We start from the raw sequence: 20,589 nt of genomic DNA, 5'->3' as shown, positions 1-20,589 counted from the left end.
AGCTCCCCTCCCTCCCCCCTTCTCCCCAAACACCTCCTCCTCAACCAAGCACAAAAGCTTAAGGCAAGTCCCACCAGGAAACGTTCATAGCGTAAGAGTTTGGTGAGGAGAATGTGGGGTTGTCTTAGTATAGCCAGCTAATTGTAACCGTCACCGGAACGTTCTCTGAGTAGGCCTACTGTACAAGCTGTTGTGTTACATACATCCTATCTCAAGAACGAGGCGGGCGGCAGAGGAGGTCTCGGAGGACAATACGCAATGTATATTTGAAAGCTTGGGTTCGGTGTGTCCGTTCTGTATCATTAACCAGCAGGAGATCTCAATCTTGCCGGGGCACAGACACTAATGGACCGACGAATCATTTCACTCTGACAGATGAAAATGAAGACGGGGTGCTGAGCTTAGGTAACTGACCTGGCAGTGCCCGTGGTTTGAGAGGTGGCGTAATGAGCAGAGCCGGGCCAGTTGGGCCGCCGGTTGACGAATGGGCTGGATTATCCTCACATTAATGGCATTGCTCACGTCCACGTGTTAGCGTTTAGCGCTGAACACTAGCCAGTTCCTCATTAGACTACCGCCGGTACCTAATTAATAATGGAGGGTGGGGTGGTGGTGGTGGTGGTGGGGGGGGGGGGGGGGGCGGGTTGACATGTTGCATCCTCTAATTTGCTCCAATAGTTACATATGTACCTCGGGGAAACTTTGGCTATTTCTTTTAGCAATCAATGAACTGTAACTGGGAAGAAATATGCCGCAACTTTCCAGGGCAACGATTTGAGACAGCTCTCGAGGGTTGGTGCTATAAATAGTTAAATAATGATGAGCGTCCTGTGAATCCTTTGTTGTTAGTGATGATTGTTTTATTCAGTGTTCTGCAGACTAGAGCGGTTCATGCTTTAGCGGGGCTCACTTGCAACTTAATTTCCCTAGCCGATGGTTGGCACCCTGCCTCATTTAAACTACACAACTAATATGTCTAGTATGGCATATATATACAGTATTACAGTATGGGTTATACTATGGATCTTGCATAATATCACCACAACTGTGCTGCATCTGTATTCCTCTAGTCTTTCTATGTCTGGTCAGCTTGCACAAGCTCACTATGAATAACCCCACAGCAACACCACCCACTCACAAACTCATGCATTTGGAAACATGAGACATATCACTGGGTAGAGAGGGAAAATGGAACATAATGGATTGTCGTTTTTGTGGAAATGTCCAGTACAATGTGTTGGGCAGCAGATAGTTCCGGGTTTTATGAACACATTCTGTTCAACAGAGGCAATGACGTCCTCATAGTTCTTCAGAACAGATCTTAGCTTATCACTGCCAAACGGGAGTTCTGTTCATACTTGTTTAAATAATCCCCCCCCCCCCTAAAAAAAAAACAACAAAAAACAAGGGTCGCATCTGTTCGTTTTGTTTCTGTTTTGGACGATGCAGATGTGTTTATTTATTCCGAAAATTAGTTTTGGACCAATTCCACAGCCTAGCCTCATCCCTGACCTTCAGTCTAAGGAAGCTCTCTGAGTGGCAGGGCGCTGCTTTTCAAACAAACCCTGGAGTTTTCAACAAAAAAAACCTCGCAGGAGTGTTGCTGCTGCCACTCCTCTATGCACTTCTGCATCCAGACGTGGCTTGACCTCTCAGTCCTCTCACCTCGCACACCTCTCCAGTTGGTCCTGTGGGCAGTTCTCTCCGTCTCTTTTCATGTCGTCCACCCGCCTGACTCGCCAAAATGGTTTGTTACGCAACCATTCTCCATCCGGGAAGTCGTCCTTGGTAACGGTTTGGAAAAGGGCAGGCACTTTCCAAACTTGGCAAGGGGATTGGATGAACCATCTGTCGATCACGGGCTAACTTCAACCTGTGCCCATAGCTGCCAGTAGTTCGTCATAAGACACTGACTGGTCTGAACCACTGTGGTTCGAGCACCAGCTTTTAAAACATGGGCGTGCTTGGCCAGAAGTGAGCATCAGAAAGACTGGACAGACTTTCAAGTGCACGGAGAAGACTGAAGTGGGACAGGCAGCGGGATTCCTAATTGGGGCTAAGGGCTGTGTGTGCTCACTCACTGATGTGTGCCTGATGGTCTCTTTAGTCGAACACAACATTTCCATCCACACACACACACTGCAGACTGCATTACAGAGAACTGGATAGCCAGCACAGCCAGCCTCACCAGGCTGATTCTGTCGGGAAAAAGACTTGAGCAGGCAAACAGAATGTAGAGATGGCCAGTTTCGTGGTTGGTGGAGGGGAGGAAGTAGGTATTGTTCCTCCTATCTTATCCCCCTACCTGCAGGCCTCCAGTGCTCCAGGTCTAATCCTCAAGCAGCTGAATACGTCTTTGTGTGGTCCATTATTTACTCCCACTGTGGTTTCCTGGCTGGGTCACGGCCAGGGACATGGGCTGAATGTAAAAAAGAGGTGATTTGCTCCAGTAGGAGATTGACATTCAGGGCCAGACCCCCTTACCGGACAGGGCTCGCTCGTGCCACGACAACCAACCGCAGACCATGGGTCCCCAGCTTTTCAATGGGTACAGACCTGTACAGACCTGAGAGAGAGAGAGAGAGAGAGAGAGAGAGAGAGAGAGAGAGAGAGAGAGGGGGGGGGGGGGGGGAAGGCCCTGTCAGGATCCTGCGAGCCTCTCCTCTCTGGGGAGCATCTGTCTGGGAGCTGAGCGACGAATGAAGGGCTTTAAATATGCAGAGTCAAGCTGTCATCACCTAACCTGGTAGGAACTGGCAGAGACCCCTGCTAGCAGAGTTTAGCTGTACATCGAGCTGAACTCAGAATCACAGTAGTGTCATTTCAGCTGAATCTAGAATATAAATTGTGTTGAAGTTAAATTGGAATAAAACTAAGTCACCCTATCAGAGGCCCAATAGGCTTCTTACATTAGTTATAATGTATTCATTTAGCAGAGAGAGAGAGAAAGAGAGAGAGAGAATTAGTGGTAAGGCAATGGGGACACTGTCAGTTGGAGAGACAGCATAAACGGTTTGTAAAAATATAGCTTATACTTCTTGTGACTAGGCGAAAATGCCTTCCTCCCCTGCAATACTCAGCGTGTATGTGGATTGATCTCCTACATGATTCAGGAAGGCATGAACTCATCACACACACACACGCACACACACACGCACACACACACACACACACACACCCACACACATGCACACTTGCAACTTGCAGAACACTTTAGCACACAGTACATTTGCGGCATTTCAAAACACCGAATATGATCTATCATGTCTTGTAAATGTAGCCTACTCAACATTACTGTTACACCCACTTAAATCCTCACATTATTTTACTGACGGGTTTTACAATGGCTCGTGGTCAGCGGCCACGCTTGGAGCGTAAATTAAAGCACCGGATTATATGATATTAATTTATATTAGCTAGAGATGCCAGGGGGAAAATATCCGTTCATTGAGCATCTAGGTCATCAATCACACCTTTCATTGTTCCTGTGCCGGTGGAGCGCGTGGCTGTGGATACCAGGATTTAGTGCGCGTGCAGAGCAGCATATAGAATGAACACCAAGAGAGATGAACACACACACACAGGAGCCCGGAGTGTATGCGCGAGCGTTTGTAAGACAGAGAGAAACTGGACATCACACAGCGCTGCCGCTCACAAGGCAAAGCCTGCTCGATCACCTGCGCGGGACCAAGAGGGAATTGAAAATGGAAACGCGCCACTGTACTGTGAACAAATAAGGGCGAACGAGGCGTCCGCGCGCAGAACTCGCGTATCGGGTGAGAGCTCCTACGATCTGACACATCTTGCTTTTCAGACATGAGACAATTAGACTACAACCTTCACCTCAATCAAACTCTTTAATTCGATGACTCCAATCACTTGAATTTCTCTAATTTAAAAGCTCAATGAAGAGTTGAGGGACAGAGATGCCTGTCTCGCGCACAAATCCAACAAGTGGATAAACGAAAATCCTTGTGTTAATGCTTGTCCGTGGTGGAGTCCGTGATTTGGAAAGAGAACTCGAGATTGCTGACCAGTCTACGCGATAGGGAAGAAAACGTCCAATGTATAATCTGCTGAAGGTTCAGACCTAGACAGCTCCTGTGCGTCCGTGATTATTCATCTTGAACCCAGACAAATATTCAGGATTTGAAAAAAACGGACTTCATGCGTAATATCAACAAGTCCACCATAGGCTACCCAAATCAACCAGCGTTGCAACGTCAAGTTTACAAAGAGCCGTCTTCACCTGCAGTTATTGCGTATCTTTATCAGAGACAGGTTGATATTTGTGGATCTAAAACGGAATTGCCGTCCCCCTGGACCTGGATCCCCTGCGCGTCTTCCCCGTGGATTCAACCAGAGTCTCTGTAGAAGTGGAAGTCGGGGAAAGTTGTGACCCGCCGTCCATCCACATAACTATATGAGGACCAGGGAGCAGGTGGGATCCAGACACCGCAGCCATGCCTATGCACCCAGTCACCTCCACCTTGATGTATCGGGGTGTGTGCACCATTCCGGACATCCTCGCCTACCGCGACCCGGTCAACCTGCCCGAGGATGAAGTCGAGGGTGAGAATGCTTAACTGACCATAAAGGGTGGTAAACAATAAACTGTATGAAGTGTGGTATATGTTTGTTAATCATTGTCGTCAACCTGGGGAGTTTAAACCTACTTCTGGCTCGCGGAGTTCAGACAAGTGCGCGGCCAGCACCATGGCCAGCGCCGCACGAGCTGTTGAGGCACGGGGTTCTTTTCCTCGTGCATTGTAGTATCTTTTTTGGCGCATGCAGTGTCCCCTCATACACCCGCGCTAACGTGTAGTATCACTGAATAGCTCTCGTTTCAGTCACTGAAGCTTATTAAGTTACATGCCATCAAAAAGGTTAATTTCCCGCTGTATCGTACGGGAGAAAACAGCCTAAAAAGCTTCCCACGGTTAAAAATAGCATTAACATATGTGTGCATGTGAAGTAGAATATCTATGAGTGAAACTCGGAACTCATGGTGGGTGTGACCTACAGTAGTGCCGCATAATGAACATGTCTGTCAGCTCTGAGAATTGTTTTGTTGACAATGCAGTCACACACTATTCATGAGGAGGAGCAGCGGTAACTCCTCGTCACGGTATAGGGGCATGTTCTTACCGCAATCCAGCTCTGAGTATACCAGTGATTTAATGTTACTGTTTACATGAGCCAGTGCCGTAATCTTTGAGTCATACATTCTCACTCACCCATGCGCACAACACATCATCATGCATCAGCATACATTATTAGACTTCTCATGCATGATCATCCAGTTGTAATGTCAGAGAGCTGGTGTTGTGACAGAGTAGGGCTGCGGTGGTCTCGTCCACCTCACTGCAGCACACCTCTGACATCTGTCAAAGCTTTAGAGAACAACTGTTTAATGACAGCTTCAAGTCCATTCAAACTTTATTGATCTCCAGGGAGGAATCCAAATAAAGGATAATACAGAATTCAATTTGTATACTGAGATAAGATGTAAATACGAAGCCAGCGGTGAACTATAGGAGCCTGAGTGGACACAATGCTGAGCCAAACGTGCACCATGAATACATCTCAGAATTGTTTGGTTGATTTTTGGTTGGTTGAAAGGAGGAAAAATGTCAGTATGCACAACCGAAATCCAATATTTGACTGACAGTTGTATGAGTATGACATTGATGCTGAGCTCCAAGGTGTCGGGGTTTGGGAACGTGGTGGTGATTGAATATCAGCCTGGACGGCGGCAGGTAGTCATGTACAAGTGCTCCGGTCCGGAGACGGATCATGGTACTGGTGCAGGAATGACTTGAGGACCTGAGGACACACACCACGGCATGCACCATGCACACACATGTATGCAGGGTCAACAGACACACACACATGCAATCTCTCTCTCTCTCTCTCGCTCTCTCTCTCTCTCTCTCTCTCTCTCTCTCGCTCTCTCTCTCTCTCTCTCTCTCTCTCTCTCTCTCTCTCTCTCTCTCTCTCTCTCTCTCGCTCTCTCTCTCTCTCTCTCTCTCTCTCTCTCTCTCTCTCGCTCTCTCTCTCTCTCTCTCTCTCTCTCTCTCTCTCTCTCTCTCTCTCTCTCTCTCTCTCTCTCTCTCTCTCTCTCTCTCTCTCTCTCTCTCTCTCTCTCTATTTGCTTCTCTCTTTCTTTCTTCCACTCTCTCTCTCTCTCTCTTTCTCAAAGGCAAGCAGTCACAAAGGCAAACACTGGAAACAATGCACACACACACACACACACACACACACACACACAGAGAAAGGCACACGGGCGCAAGGACACACACGTATGCGGACACACAATCACACAAGGCTGGCACTGAAAAGCCTATCAGTGCTGAAGCTGATTTCAATTAGAAAAGCTGGCTGAGAATTCAAGCTGAATACGGAAGATGAGTCAATTCAGGTATGGATGGATTTCAAATTCCAGCAGCTGCAGCCAATGCCATCCTAACACTCATCTCACGGCTTTGACTCCAGCAGACAGCATGTCGCCTCATGCCGTGGTTCTGGACCAGGCCTGGGAGTCCTGCCGTGCCTGCTCCAACCCCTCCACCCTCCGGCATGCAGAGATGAGTGAATGTGAGCCCAGGGGATCATGCAGGGTAGCAGCCTCCGCTGGTCTGGAGACAGGCAGCCAACCAGACAGGCTTGGCTGGGACCAGCATGTAGCTGTGCTGTTTGTGGTGTCATCTGCACAAATCTAGCATTCCTCTCGCATACATCATCTCTCGCTCTTCCCCCTCCTCGAGAGAGACAGAGACAAAGAGAGAGAGCATAGAAGATAGAAAAAGTGTGTCGGAGAGAGGGATAGACGAGACTGTGAACAAGAGAGAGAGTGCGCAAGAGAAACAGAGGGCAAGAAAGAATGAAAGAAAGGAAGAGAAAGAGAGAGTGCGTTCTGGCTTCAGAGCAGCCACCCTTTCGAGAGCGTGCACACACACCGCCGTGTCCGGGGCCTCACGTCGACGTCTCGTTCCCCCCGTCGGTCTCCCCTGGAGATCCGAGGGGAGGTTCGGATGAAAGTTGCATCTGGATCTCTGCTTTCTGTGTTTTCATTTCTTTTTCCAAGCCTCTTTTCATTTACAACAGCCCCAGGCTTTTCCGCCAGTCTCATTGTCATTTAGAGCCGGTCTAATGAGATCAGATGAAGGTTTCGGCTCCGAGCAGCCAGTTTATTTCACAGTAAACTGAGCTGCTCAACCCCTTACTCCCACACATCACTGCCTGGATGGTTGGATTCACACCAGGAGTGTGTGTGTGTGTGTGTGTGTGTGTGTTGGGGGTACGTGAGGTGGAGAGTGAATGCAGAAGCGATGAGAATTTGACAATCCTAAATGGTGTTGACGTTACTGATACAGCTATCCTTACAGTACTTATATGACCATTGGAAAATAGAAGGAAATATTTATACTCTGATTGTGTACTCCATGTCACAGTAACAGCATCATGTCAGTAAAGTTGTAAATGAAGGCCAGCCCTTGCTGGACCCTGGCTTGGCTCTGGTGGGGGGGGGGGGGGGGCGGACAGGGAACATCTTTCTGCCTCTAATGGTCTGAGATGTTCAATGTATGAAATGTGCAAGTGCAAGGCCTGAGACTGGCCACAGAGCAGCTGGATCTGCAGAGACACAGGGAGGTGCGTGAGACCAGCGAGGGGAGGGAGGGAGGGAAGGGAGGGTCGGCGGGGGAGACCAGAGACCTAATGACACACAGCCAGGAACCAGATTTTCAATTACCAGCCTGGACACTAGGGAACCAGTCGCTGTGGTCATTCTCCTGGTACTTTAGAATGCTGTCACACGCTGTAATTGAACAGAATGCCATTTCAGTTTCTTTGACCAAGATAAGACGGTGTTTGTGTGGGTACGTGTGTGTACGTATGTATGAGTGCCTACGTGATGTGTGTTTGTGTGTGTGTGTGTGTGTCATGGTTCAAATACTGTAATGGAAAACGATAGGAACGCCAATCGAGGAGTTTTCTGCCTGCCCTCCTACACATGGGGGTTGGTTGGTTTGGTTGCTCCCAGTAATGTATAGTCATCTCAAACACCTCCCACACAGGCCAACCAGGAAGTGGGCGGAACATTTCCTGTCCAAAACACATGCCAATTATATTTAAAATAGCATAACAAACAGATCGACATTCAATGTTATAAGGGGCTGTAAAAAAAAACATATGTATCAACACTAAACCCAAGCTCTTAAAAGAAAAAGCTACAAAGAATGAAAAACAGGTCTCTCAGCGGAGTCAGATAGCGTCTCGTTACCCTGAACTCAGGGTTCTGTTCGAGACCATCAGTTCCCATGCTGCCTAGACAGGCTTTCTGCGGTCCGACACACAAAAGCAATTGTTTACTTGTCACCCTGCTGCTGACTTACTTCTACATGCCGGAGCCTCCTTGAACGTATTTGAAAGACCAATCACAACAAAGTGCCGATTTTAATCGTCACCATTTTCAAAGTGGCTGCTTTGTGGCGTGATGGCGCTGTTTGTTTTATAATCTCCACAGATGCAAGCTACTGCCTCAAGAGACAGGAAGCAGAGTTGTAGCTAACAGGAAGTGAACAGATTAATAAGTAAATCGTTTCCAGAATATGGACAAAGGGACGAGGAGCAGAGGGTAATGAAGCATGTGAAGGATAAATGTTCCTCCAACAGTCTGTAGCTACAACTATCGGTACGTTTTTCCTGAAAAACACTGAACCTTGTATACGTCAATTATTACAGGCTGCAAGGTCAGGCTGCAAGGTCGTGGTAGATGATGCTGTAACAGGATGTAAGACCATGGTAGATATAGCTGTAACAGGCTGTAAGACCATGGTAGCCATAGCTGTAACAGGCTGTAAGACCAAGGTAGATGTAGCTGTAACAGGCTGCACGGTCATGGTGGATGTTGCTGCTAAAGTTAAACAGGCAGCAAGACTCCATCTGGCTGCAGAAAGCAATCCTGAAATCCCAGAGCCTGAAGGGCTGGAGGTTGCCTTCCATTTCTACAGAAACTCTTGGAGTGAATAAAGTGAATACAAATGAAGATATTTTAAGACTCCTGCTTATGGACAGCAAGAACCAAATGATGCTCATAACGTGCAGGATCTGTGGGTGTCGTGGGGGTGTACTTTCACAGGGTCAAACACCACCCCTGGAAAACATATGCTGCCATGATGAGACCGACAATAACACTGCAAGAATAACCAATCAGCATGTGTTGGGCTGTGTTCAGGGTGGTGTTGGGCTGTGTTTATAATGTTTAGGCTGTGTTCAGGTTGGTGTTTGGGCTGTGTTCAGGGCAGTGTAGAGCTGTGTTCAGGAATGTGTTGGCCTGTGTTCAGGGCAGCGTTGGCCTGTGTTGGCCTGTGTTCAGGGCTGCGTTTGACTATGAAATCCGAGAAGTGTTCTTTCTCCGGGCCACATGCAGCCATCCCGTTTCCTTTTGTCTGTCAAGCCCCCTCCAATACGAGGAGTCTTCCTCAAATGCCCGTCCGAAACTCAGCCCCCCTTTGTGAGCGCGAACAAAGCGAGCAGACGATGAAGCCCTGCCATCCCATAGTGAGTCAGAGGCGACAATATGTTCTCCTCAGATATCACCAGAAACCACGTCTCACTCTTTCCCCAAAGCCAACTTGACCACGATAGACGAGACATGAACGCAGAGGGTGTCGGGCAGTGATGCAGGCTCTGTGCCTGTTCTGGAATAGCTACGTTTCCTCCCAGCTGCCTGACTGACTTGCTTTCTTCGGAGTAGTCTGCGAAAGTGACAGAGCAGCTGCAGAGAGGCTACAGAACGGAGAGGAAGACAGAGGTGGGGGGGGGGGTGGTGAAAACATGGAGGGATGGCAGGAGAGAGGGAAGACTGGAAAATGAACCAGATATGGAGATAAATGACCACCCGGAGAGAACATTCTGTTTACCCAAACCACAGGGTGTCTATCTCTCACGCCGTAAACACTGTGTGCCACGGCACCTGCTGAAGACGTCCTCCTCGGCTTCAATCCTTTCGAAATACATCAATAAAGACACAATCCCAGACAGCTTCATATTACATTTAGCAGACATTCTTATCCAGAGCAACTTACAGTAAGTACAGGGACATTCCCCGAGGCAAGTAGGGTAAAGTGCCTTGCCCAAGGACACAACGTCATTTGGCACTTCCAGGAATCGATCCAGCAACCTTCTGATTAGTAGCCCGATTCCATAACCGCTCAGCCACCTGACTCCCACCATATTAGCCTGAGACGGAGGGGCTTTTGTGACAGCCACCCTGGGCTCGACCCATTTCAATTTGCAGTCATCGTCTGTCATTTCTGCCAAGCAAAAAGGCAGACTTGACATCGAGGGGGGATGAAGATGGGATTCTGGGCCGTGCTCGGAGAGGCTCACGGATGAGAGACAAGCAGCCCGTGTCTTCTGTCTCTGGAGGTGAGGGTCTCTACTCCACTGGAGAACGTCTGCCCCCCGCTTCTGATCCTCTGCTGTTGACAGAAGCTTTCCAACAGCGGATTTGAAACCTTGCTTTCGACACATCTATTTAATACGATACAAAGCCACTTTGATTGAGTCGAACTGTCTGATAGAAGCCTGTTTGGGCCAGAAAGGGGAAATCTATGAGTTTCACGGAGAGCGATGGTGAAGGTGCCAGTTTAGATTGGGTTAAATCCTTTATTTCTGTTTTGATCGATCGCAATGAAGGACTGGATGCGGCAGACTTTATTACCTGTGAAATGAACTGTGATGTGCTCTGGAGGGCGAAGCACTTCTCTGTCCTAGCAACACTGTCTCGCTCTTCCAGAATAACAATGGGTGTCCCTTCAATGAACTGCAGCGGGATGTCCAATCACTGTATTGCACATCATGTAATGTTTGTGTGCACGGCAATCAATCAAAATGTTATTTACATTCGTCCAAGCTTGTGTGGACAGGTTTCCCTCAGGGACTGCAGACTGCAGGTCTACGAGCAGCTCTGTTTGGATGCATGGAGTCTGTTCTGTTCTGACCTTTCAGGGTGAATCCCAGCTGTGGCCTGGAGGCTGTGGAGAATCTCTGTTTGATATCTGCACGGACAAACGCTTCAGCTTCGAAAGCTACGGGCATTTGGATCAAAGTTTATATTCCTCTGAAAGGGGATGAGACAACACGGACTAACGCATTGGGGATTTCTGTCAGCAGGAATAAAACTGGCTTTGAAAAGAAAATGAGAACGTATACTCTTTTTTAAAAGGGACTTCCCTTCTGCCGGTTGAGCCTCGCGTTATCAGGTGTTAGAGCACGCTGCCAACCTGAGAACGCTCTAGAAACCTGAGAACAGATGCTGCATCATGAGAGTTGTAGGAGAGAGTCTGTCGTGCCAGGTTTTGCCGTTTCCTCAGACCTGGCAGCATCCTCGCCTGAGCGCCTCCAGGGTTCTCCTGAGCTTTGCCACGGTCCGGCGATGCTACGAAGACTTCGCATCTCCCAGGTGCCCCTGTACAGTACGCCCCCCACCCCCAGGTGCCCCTGTACAGTAAGGCCCCCAGCGTAAAGCGAGGCGGATCGACGCTACTGTGGCTCTTGATTTGATTTGATATGCCCAACACTTACAGGAGCACGCGCACCGACGCGCACGCACGCGCACCGTCGGAGCGAGGAGATGTTGTGGATGCTGGAGGTTGAGGTTTTTAAGGGTGTTCTATTGAGAACAGTTCCAGGTCTGCGAGAGGAGGAGGGAGAAGATGGAGAGCTGGGCTAGCTTCCCTGTCTCGGAGGCACGGTGAGGATTACAGGCAACGCTGTTTCTTCTGGACGCTCTTGAAAAAGCCTCAACATGTGTGAGACTTACATGGCGCGCTGCAGGTCATTATCACAGTTGAACTGAGCGACAGAAATGATATGGAGAAAAGGAGCATTTGAGCAAATCCAATCAGTGTTTCCCATGTGGGGTGTTTTCATTTTGTAAAATGGATTCGACAAAACGTTTTTGAATTAGTGCATGCAAGACCCAGATTCGATTGGATGTGCAGGTTACTTTGTTGCCTCTCATGCTAAAACTGGAGGGGAAGAAACGCAAATAAAATATATTTTCCGGTTGGTTTCTGTGAATATTATCCTTTCAACAGAGGTTTTCTTCCAAACGAAAAGTTTCGAAGCTATACTGTCGAGTTTGCCCTAAGTTGTCGAGACTCAGTTCTCCACAGTAACAAACAGTGCACCATTACAAGGCAGTCAACTTGAAGATCAATGACCAGAGCATCGTTCTGTTTGGAGGTTAAACTTCAGATGTATTACCCTCAAACTCCAGATCTTCCCTTGAGCTTTCATCCCAGCACCCATTGCCGATAGAAACCCCCAGGAGACGGACACCTGGTCTTTGAAGCCCTCCAAACACCTTTTCACTTCAAAGTAAATGCCACTGTGTGCAAATAAAAGAAAGATCTTCCGTGATGTCAGGGGAGAGAAGCAGAGGGTGCTGCTCTGGTGCCTGTCAGACACTAGAGAAAGGACATCCGACTCGTTTAGTTCAGGATCAGAAGCAATCAGCGGCACCAAGGAAATGAGTCCGGCAAACTCAGATAGCTGTGTTCATTCACAGAGGCAGATTGTCACCCTGCAGACAATACAGGAGTATTGACAGATGGTTGGACAGGGCTATAGAGATATCTGATGTTCGGGGTCCCTGTGTCAGGAGAATCTGCATGATTATTAAGTGATCTTATCACATGTCATCCTCCATGGCCCTCTCTCAACGTCAATCCACACCTCTCTCCAAATCTCAGCGTAGACCTCTCTCTCCCGCTCTCACCTCACACCTCTCTCTCCCTATCTCACCACAGAACTCTCTCTCTCCCGATCTCACCTCACACCTCTCTCTCCCTATCTCACCACAGAACTCTCTCTCTCCCGATCTCACCTCACACCTCTCTCTCCCTATCTCACCACAGAACTCTCTCTCTCCCGATCTCACCTCACACCTCTCTCTCCCTATATCACCACAGAACTCTCTCTCTCCCGATCTCACCTCACACCTCTCTCTCCCTATATCACCACAGAACTCTCTCTCTCCCGATCTCACCTCACACCTCTCTCTCCCTATATCACCACAGAACTCTCTCTCTCCCGATCTCACCTCACACCTCTCTCTCCCTATATCACCACAGAACTCTCTCTCTCCCGATCTCACCTCACACCTCTCTCTCCCTATATCACCACAGAACTCTCTCTCTCCCGATCTCACCTCACACCTCTCTCTCCCTATCTCACCACAGAACTCTCTCTCTCCTCCGGTCTCACAATAGACATCCGTCTTCTCTTTTCATCACGTTTAAATAAGACCCTTTTGTTTCATTCCAACAGATAGATGGAGAATTGTTCTACCACAATAAGCTCACGTGTCAGGGCATACATGTGCAAGAGAACGTGGTTTCTCCTCTCTTGGCCGAGTCGAAAAAAAAGAAACCTTGATTTTTTTTGTAATCTCTCGTGGGGACAATTATGATGGAGCGCTATCGCTCTATCGGTTTAGTGCTGTGACTCGCGTGGTCACAAAAAGAAGTGGAAGCTGTCGGAGGGAGATTAGTACAGTTCGTTTGAAGAGCACTTAAAGTGTGTGTGTCGTCTCTGTAGGATTCTGTTCTGAGGAAAAGGCTATTCTTAGTCCGTCTTAATTTCTAAAGCGGCCTTTTTGGACGCCCCGATTAATGGTTACAGATATCGCGTTTCAGAAAACTCTGGCTATAGACGTGAACAACGGCCTGTCAAACGGCTCAAACAGTTTCCATCCAAAAGGGATTCCTTTCCAGCTCTGAAGGAAGGTCGAGGTTGCTACTGGAGCTCAGAACGCCAGGGTTATGGATTACCTCTCCAGCAGATACCAGAGCAGAACGAAACAACGTTCCCCCCCTTTCCTCGATGGCCTTTTGTCGTTAACCAAAGCTTTGCTGAGACCGAGCGACTGCTGAAAGCGTTTCCGCTTCCCTGGAAAGAGGTCTTCTCCTGAGAGAAGGAGATGGAGCGCTCCTCACCCTGTGCTCCGCAGCGCTCTGTACAGGCGCACGTGGAGACCCCAGGAGGAGGTGAACCTGTCATTACTGTATAAACAGCAGGTCCTCAGTCAGAGACAGGCAGAGATGTTTCTGGTGGCCCTCTGCGATTTATACTTCACCTCCAGTGTGACATCGGGAGAGGAGAACAGGGAAAACAGACCAGTGGAAAATAATCATGTCTGTTCCGCCCTGTGTGTGTGTATATATATATATATATAAATATATACGTGTGTGTGTGTGTGTGTGCGTAATCTATGATAGCTGTGTGCCTGCTCCGCATCGTGTCCTGTTTCCCTATTTTGTCCGTGTCCCCAAAGAAAATAAACGATTTCCGGGAACCATGGCAGCATATTATGTTGAAAATGAAGCACAGCCTGTCATCACAGACACTCCTTGCACTTCTGTTGATTTCCTACAACGGTATTGGAAGAAAATGCAGCTGCGGCTTCTGGCCACAAGCTTCCCCATTCACATCCAGCAATATCAGCCAAGCAGGATCCATCCGTCCATCTTCTCCATCTACTGTTTGTATAATCAGAGCGTATCACAATTAAAGTTGTGAGGGGATTGGATACGTTGGATTGCTGTGTCAAATCATTCTGTCCACTGATTTGAATAGCTTCTCTGTCAAAGGTTGTCAATACTGCCACGACTACAGGGCTGTTCACATAAAGGAGGGGCACACCCGCTATCATCCGTCTTCATGCATCTACAAAAGTCCTTCTGAATACATTTACACCAAAGCAGCTTTGGCTCTCTTCAGCTTCATTCATAGTCTAACCTCACCCCGAATCCCAGTCAAATCTAGAGGCGTATTTTCCCTCTATTTGTCTTGCCTTCTCTACGAGTATCATCTACAGTCTGAAGCCATTGGCTTGGCGTTCTGTCCCATCTCCACAAGGCCTACAAAGAACTGAACCTCATCATCGACAATGTGAACACGATGATTTTTCCGACGCACTAAATCAAACCTAACTGGCTCGCTGGAACAAAGTAGAGATGGTATCTACCGAGGATGGCCTGCTGTTCTCCTGTTGGCGTTGACATCCATGTTTTACATGATCAGTTATCAGAGTTGGGCATGTGAAATGAAAACTCTTCAAGTGAAACAGAAAAGATGACTGGAAACCGATATGATCAAGTTTAGTCGGGGAAATCTAAGAAAGCATGTGTGTGTGTGTGTAGAGATCCGAGAGGCCTTCAAGGTGTTTGACCGCGACGGGAACGGCTTCATCTCCAAGCAGGAGCTGGGCATGGCCATGCGCTCGCTGGGGTACATGCCCAACGAGGTGGAGCTGGAGGTGATCATCCAGAGGCTGGACATGGATGGTGAGACACACACACACACACACAGAACTCACACACACACACACACACAGTGAACACACACACACACGTACACGCACACACGTACTGAGCTCACACACATATCGTGTACTCACACACACGCGCGCACACACATAAGTACTGCACTCACACATACATGCGGTGTATTCACACACACAGGTACTGTATTGTACTCAAACACACACACACAAAACACTTACAAGCACACACACACACACACACACACACAGTGGCAAACACGCATACCCTCAAGCACCCACCCACCGACACACGACGCCAGGACAGCCCAAACCCAGCCCCTCCCCCTCCTCCCTTCCCCCAGGAGACGGCCAGGTGGACTTTGAGGAGTTTGTCACCCTGCTGGGGCCCAAACTGACCGCCGCCGGCGTGCCCGACAAGTTCAACGGCACGGACTTCGACTCCGTCTTCTGGAAGGTAATCGCCGATCTCCCTCCTGCTCATGACTGCTGACGAGCGACAAGGGTACGGGTCACTGACGAGGCAGGCTGTGTGGCTGGCGCGCGTTAAGCAGCGGAGCGCTGTGGACTTGAAAGGGAAACAGATTTAATTGGCAGACGCGGCGAGCGGGACGGGGCCACCCGGGGAGCGCCGGGGGGCGCGTTGCTCGCGGCTACCGCGTCAAACTCGTTAACGACCACACCCACTTTGACAGGGCAGTGTCGTCGAGGCATGCGAGATTGCTGACGGCAGTAGGCTTCACATGTGGATAGGCATGCACAAAGTCGTTCTAGTCCGTGCGTGAACGCGCGTGTGTCTAAATGCAGGTGTGTATTGGCGTGTGTGTACGTGTGTGTGTGTCCAGTGTGACATGCAGAAGCTGACCGTGGAGGAGCTGAAGAGGCTGCTGTATGACACGTTCTGCGATCACCTGACCATGAAGGACATCGAGAACATCATCATGACAGAGGAGAACCACATAGAGAACCCTGAGGACTGTCAGGTGGATATCGACAGTAAGACAATCCACACACACACACACACACACACACACACACACACAAACTCTCACTCGCACGCACACCCACGTACTGCCCCCCCCCCCATACACACGCACGCACTCACCCACACATACATACACTCTATCTCACACACACTCACATACAGCACACACGCACACACGTACATTCGCACACATACACATGCGCAGAAAGCACACTTAGCATCCAGTTTCTACTTGTCGATGCTTCTCAGGTTTCAAACCGACTTGTTATCTCGTTTGGATGAAAGCCGAATCAACGTTGTCATCTAGATGCAATTATGTACCGTACAGGTGTGAAAACAATTTCCGAGCAGTGTTCAACCGGAATGATTGTGCTCACTTTTGTGTACGTTTGGTGATGAGATTTCTCATTTGGAAATGACAGTATGACATTCATTTGAATCCAATACCGAAGTGAGCAGAGTGTGGCAATGACCTCACAGGTGCTGAGATTAAAGGGTTCTCTTTTCTTCTTCCTCTTTCCTCTTCATCCTTGTCCTCTTCTTCCTCCACTTTCTCTTCCCTGCTCTTCCTCATCCTCTCCCCTCTCTTTTTTCTCTTTCTCCTCTCCTCTCCCTCCTCCTCTTCCTCTTCCTCCTCCTCCTCCTCTTCCTCTCCCTTTTCCTCCCCCTCCTCCTCCTCCTCCTCCTCCCCCTCCTCCTCCTCCTCCTCCTCCTCCTCCTCCTCCTCCTCTCCCTCCTCCTCCTGCTCCTCATTCTCTTCCTCCTCCTCCTGCTCCTCCTTCTCTTCCTCCTCCTCTTCCTGACCCTCCTCCTTCTCTACCTCCTCCTCCTCCTCCTCCTCCTGTCCCTCCTCCTTCTCTTCCTCCTGTCTCTCCTCCTCCACCTCCTCTTCCACCTCCTCCTCCTCCTGACCCTCCTCCTTCTCTACCTCCTCCTCCTCCTGTCCCTCCTCCTTCTCTTCCTCCCGTCTCTCCTCCTCCTCCTCCTCCTCCTCCTGTCCCTCCTCCTTCTCTTCCTCCCGTCTCTCCTCCTCCACCTCCTCCTCCTCCTCCTCTTCTATCCCAGCAGCCAGTCCCACGCAGCAGGTCAAGCAGACTTGCGTGCGCAAGAGCCTGATCTGTGCGTTCGCCATCGCGTTCATCATCAGCGTCATGCTCATCGCGGCCAACCAGGTGCTGCGGAGTGGCATGAAGTAGACGGGGACCCCCACCTCAACGGGGCCCCGCGCGCCGGACACCACCCGGCCCCACAGACTGAGACAACAGACCCATACACGACAACATGTAAAACGACAGACCTTTCGTGGACGACCGCGCCACAAGACAACGTTAAAGGACCCTCTCTGACAGGGCCCGGTGACTCTCGAGGGACCTCTCTCCCCCAACACCCCCCCCCCTTCCCTTCTTCCCAGGGAGCCAGGAAGAGGGTGTCCATCTGTGCATGACCCGCATGGATGTATCTGTCGTCTTGACGCGCGTGTAACGGTTCTAATCTGTGTGTATCCATGTAACTGTGAATCAGGGTGTGTAAATTACTAATCAACAACTGTGACTAACTTGTGTATTGAGGATGTGGTGCGGCGACGACGACAACAGCAGCATCATGAAGGTGAATATTTCATCCGCAGGAATGGAAGGGCTGTTTACAATAAGCTTGGGAGAGGGCTGTCATTGTGTGCTCTATAAGTTGTACTCGGCAGCCCACAACCCTCTCCTCCTATAGGACAGCTATCCAATTAATTGACATACCCTCTGCTCCTATTGGACAACTGAGCTTGTGACACTCCCCCCCTCTCACAGCCAGAAACTGAGAAAGGCCAACTGAAATAATTCCACATACTGACCGTTTTTGCACTCTACTATTTCACTGGCTCTATCGGTTGAGTTTCAATAAGTGTTTGAAATGATGTCAAATACTATTCGACCCAAGTTAGACGACTCTCTCAAATTCTACATATATGCACAATACAGGTGATAATACAATAAGAGGGTTTTATTGGGAGGGAAGTGAAGGAATATCTCGTGCTTGTGTGTGGCACAGTGAGTTCTAACACGTTGCTGTTTCGAGCAATACACTGCATTGAATAAGCAGACATTGGACACATTCAGAATGGAGGCCAACCTCTCCGTCTATTGGCATGAGTGTTAGAAAACTGGGCGAGGGACAACACCATAGCAATATCAGTACGAAGAAAACAAAAACATGCCTGATGCATGAAACAGACGTAAAGAGCTCTGCTATCGTCAACACTGTCAACAAACTCGTTTTTTCTACCACGTCTCCTTGGAAACCTCAGACACGTTGCAAAGCCTGGACGTCACATGGCTTGTTTTAGCCTCTGCAATAAAGTAAAAAAAAAAACACACCTGCGTTTCCCCCCGTCAGCCTCTGTCAGTGCCGGCGTTCCGTATGCATCGGTATATATATCTACCAAAGTATTGTGGGTTTCCTGCTGTCTGTAGACATGTTCAGAAGGGGGGGGGGGGAGCGGAGGTCGTGTTGACGGGAAGCTCTGACTGGACGAGGGTGTGTCTGGCTGGTGCGGTGGGGTTGTAAGCAGCTGAAAAGATTCTGAGAGGGTTCTACAAATACGTACCGCTTCACTGAGTACTCAGTATTGAGAAACACACATTAACTGCTTTATTTAGTATCGAGACATAGGCCTACTGTACTAGGCTACTGTCACTAATTAGCCCACTGACTATTGAGTATTACTACTATTGAGACGAATGAGTTTGGCTGTATCAATTACCGCTTTACTAAGTAGGCTAATGAGCATTGAGTAATGCTGTATTCATGAGCTCTTTACTTAATGCTGAGTAATGAGTTATGCTGTAATTAGAACTGTTTTAGCCTACTGACTATTGAGGATTGCTGTTGAAACTCCAGACTATTCCAGACCTGACCAGAAAGAGGCTCGCTAACCACTGCGTCAAGACCAGCGTGTCCCTATTTGTGATTGTTTTCAAAAATAATCAGCAGCCTCTGTAACTAAACACTACCCACGTAGTCTCTTTAAAGAAAGGAACTATGCTGTCTTTCTTTTGGCTGTAATTTGCAGTTTCGCAGAAGATGGTGATACCGTTTAAAGTAGTTCCATTTTTGACCACCGCATGTTGTTATGGAAACAAAAAAACAGCAACCGCCTCTCCTTTTTCGAGTCGCGAAAAAAAAGTCTGAAAAAAGACAAACGACCTGACCATGGGTCTGAAATACCCCTCGCTTGTGTTGCGAGATTCATTTGGCGGTTGGAGACACTTCATACATGGATATTACTTTCCCCGTTTAACTTCACTGGTGGCCACTTTGTATGTGGGCCCTGCAAATATAGGAGATCAGAGGAGAGAGATGGAGTTCTGATTACCCCTTGCGCTCAGGGCCAGAAGGGATAACAATTATCTGCTCCTTCTGAGCTATTTGTCACGAGTTTCACAGCCTCAAAGGGATGAAAGAGAGAGAGAGAGAGACCAGAACGAAATAAAAAAAAACGGCACAGCTTCAGTGATAAAAATAAAGACAGCTAGAATATTCGTTCTTTCTTTAGCACTTTAATAAAGAATGTCAGGACACAGCAAAACTGTTGACTTCTATGACTGTGCCCCATTCATCTCCGATGACTCATTTGAAAAGCTTGACTGTCTTTCACTGTGTGTGTTTTGAAACATGAGAATTAAAAACTCAAGTGCTCTAACTGGATGGCAGCCGAGAGAGGTATGACCTTCTCTGTTGTCGGGAACTGTGGGAAATGTAGTCCTGTGATTTGATTTTTTGCCTTATCCACTTAGGACCTATGGCATCACGCGTTTACATGCATGTTTCTCTTGAAACATGTTTTTATTATCAAAGAAAAGTGTACAATGTATAAACCGATCAAATATTTATTTTCTTTTTACGGATACATAAAACAATGCTCATGTTATAATAATGTTATATGACAATGTTGATCGTCTACTGAATGTTAGAGTTCCATTAATTGTACTGTATCTAGGTCTAGCTGGGAAATGTGATCAACTTGTGACTCCATGAATCTAGCTCAAAATACGCAAACCTGTGACATGACGTGTCCTCACCCTCTCACGTCCGTGGAAAGCTATTTCACATTAATAAAGCTACATCGACTCGACCACGACTGCTGTATGAATCTGTGTCCGTCGTGGCGACCAGGAACTGTGCAGAGTTACAGCGTGATCGGGACAGTGTGACACGATAACATTGGAGGCTCAGATTCTCTGGTTTTTTTTCTTCCTCT

The 20,589-nt window shown here is 48.4% G+C and overlaps 1 protein-coding gene across 2 annotated transcripts; it reads left to right on the top strand.

Annotated features, from left to right (window-relative positions):
* Positions 1–4,463: 4,463 nt before the first annotated feature.
* Positions 4,464–17,536, top strand: cabp7a (calcium binding protein 7a). 2 transcript variants are annotated; one of them, XM_084694983.1, is made up of 5 exons: positions 4,464–4,572; positions 15,216–15,359; positions 15,700–15,812; positions 16,201–16,351; positions 17,409–17,536. In XM_084694983.1, exons 1-5 carry the CDS (start codon positions 4,464–4,466, stop codon positions 17,534–17,536), a joined length of 645 nt encoding a protein of 214 aa, XP_084551109.1. The 2 variants fall into 2 exon arrangements, with proteins under 2 accessions (XP_084551109.1, XP_084551108.1); XM_084694982.1 differs by having other exon boundaries at positions 17,406–17,536.
* The last annotated feature ends 3,053 nt before the right edge of the window (positions 17,537–20,589 follow it).

The sequence above is a fragment of the Hypomesus nipponensis genome, chromosome 28 (assembly GCF_054491055.1).
Source record: "Hypomesus nipponensis isolate SF chromosome 28, ASM5449105v1, whole genome shotgun sequence".
Classification (NCBI taxonomy): Eukaryota; Metazoa; Chordata; class Actinopteri; order Osmeriformes; family Osmeridae; genus Hypomesus; species Hypomesus nipponensis.
The sequence above is the reverse complement of the archived record's forward strand: the minus strand, read 5'-3'. Positions and strand labels throughout refer to the sequence as shown.

Bases quoted from the DNA above. Each gene is read 5' to 3' on its own strand.
- cabp7a (XM_084694982.1), top strand. From the start codon at position 4,464: ATGCCTATGCACCCAGTCACCTCCACCTTGATGTATCGGGGTGTGTGC. The intron at 15,360-15,699 runs GTGAGACACACA...CCCTTCCCCCAG, and splicing joins CCAGAGGCTGGACATGGATG to GAGACGGCCAGGTGGACTTT. The intron at 16,352-17,405 runs GTAAGACAATCC...CTTCTATCCCAG, and splicing joins CTGTCAGGTGGATATCGACA to CAGCCAGTCCCACGCAGCAG.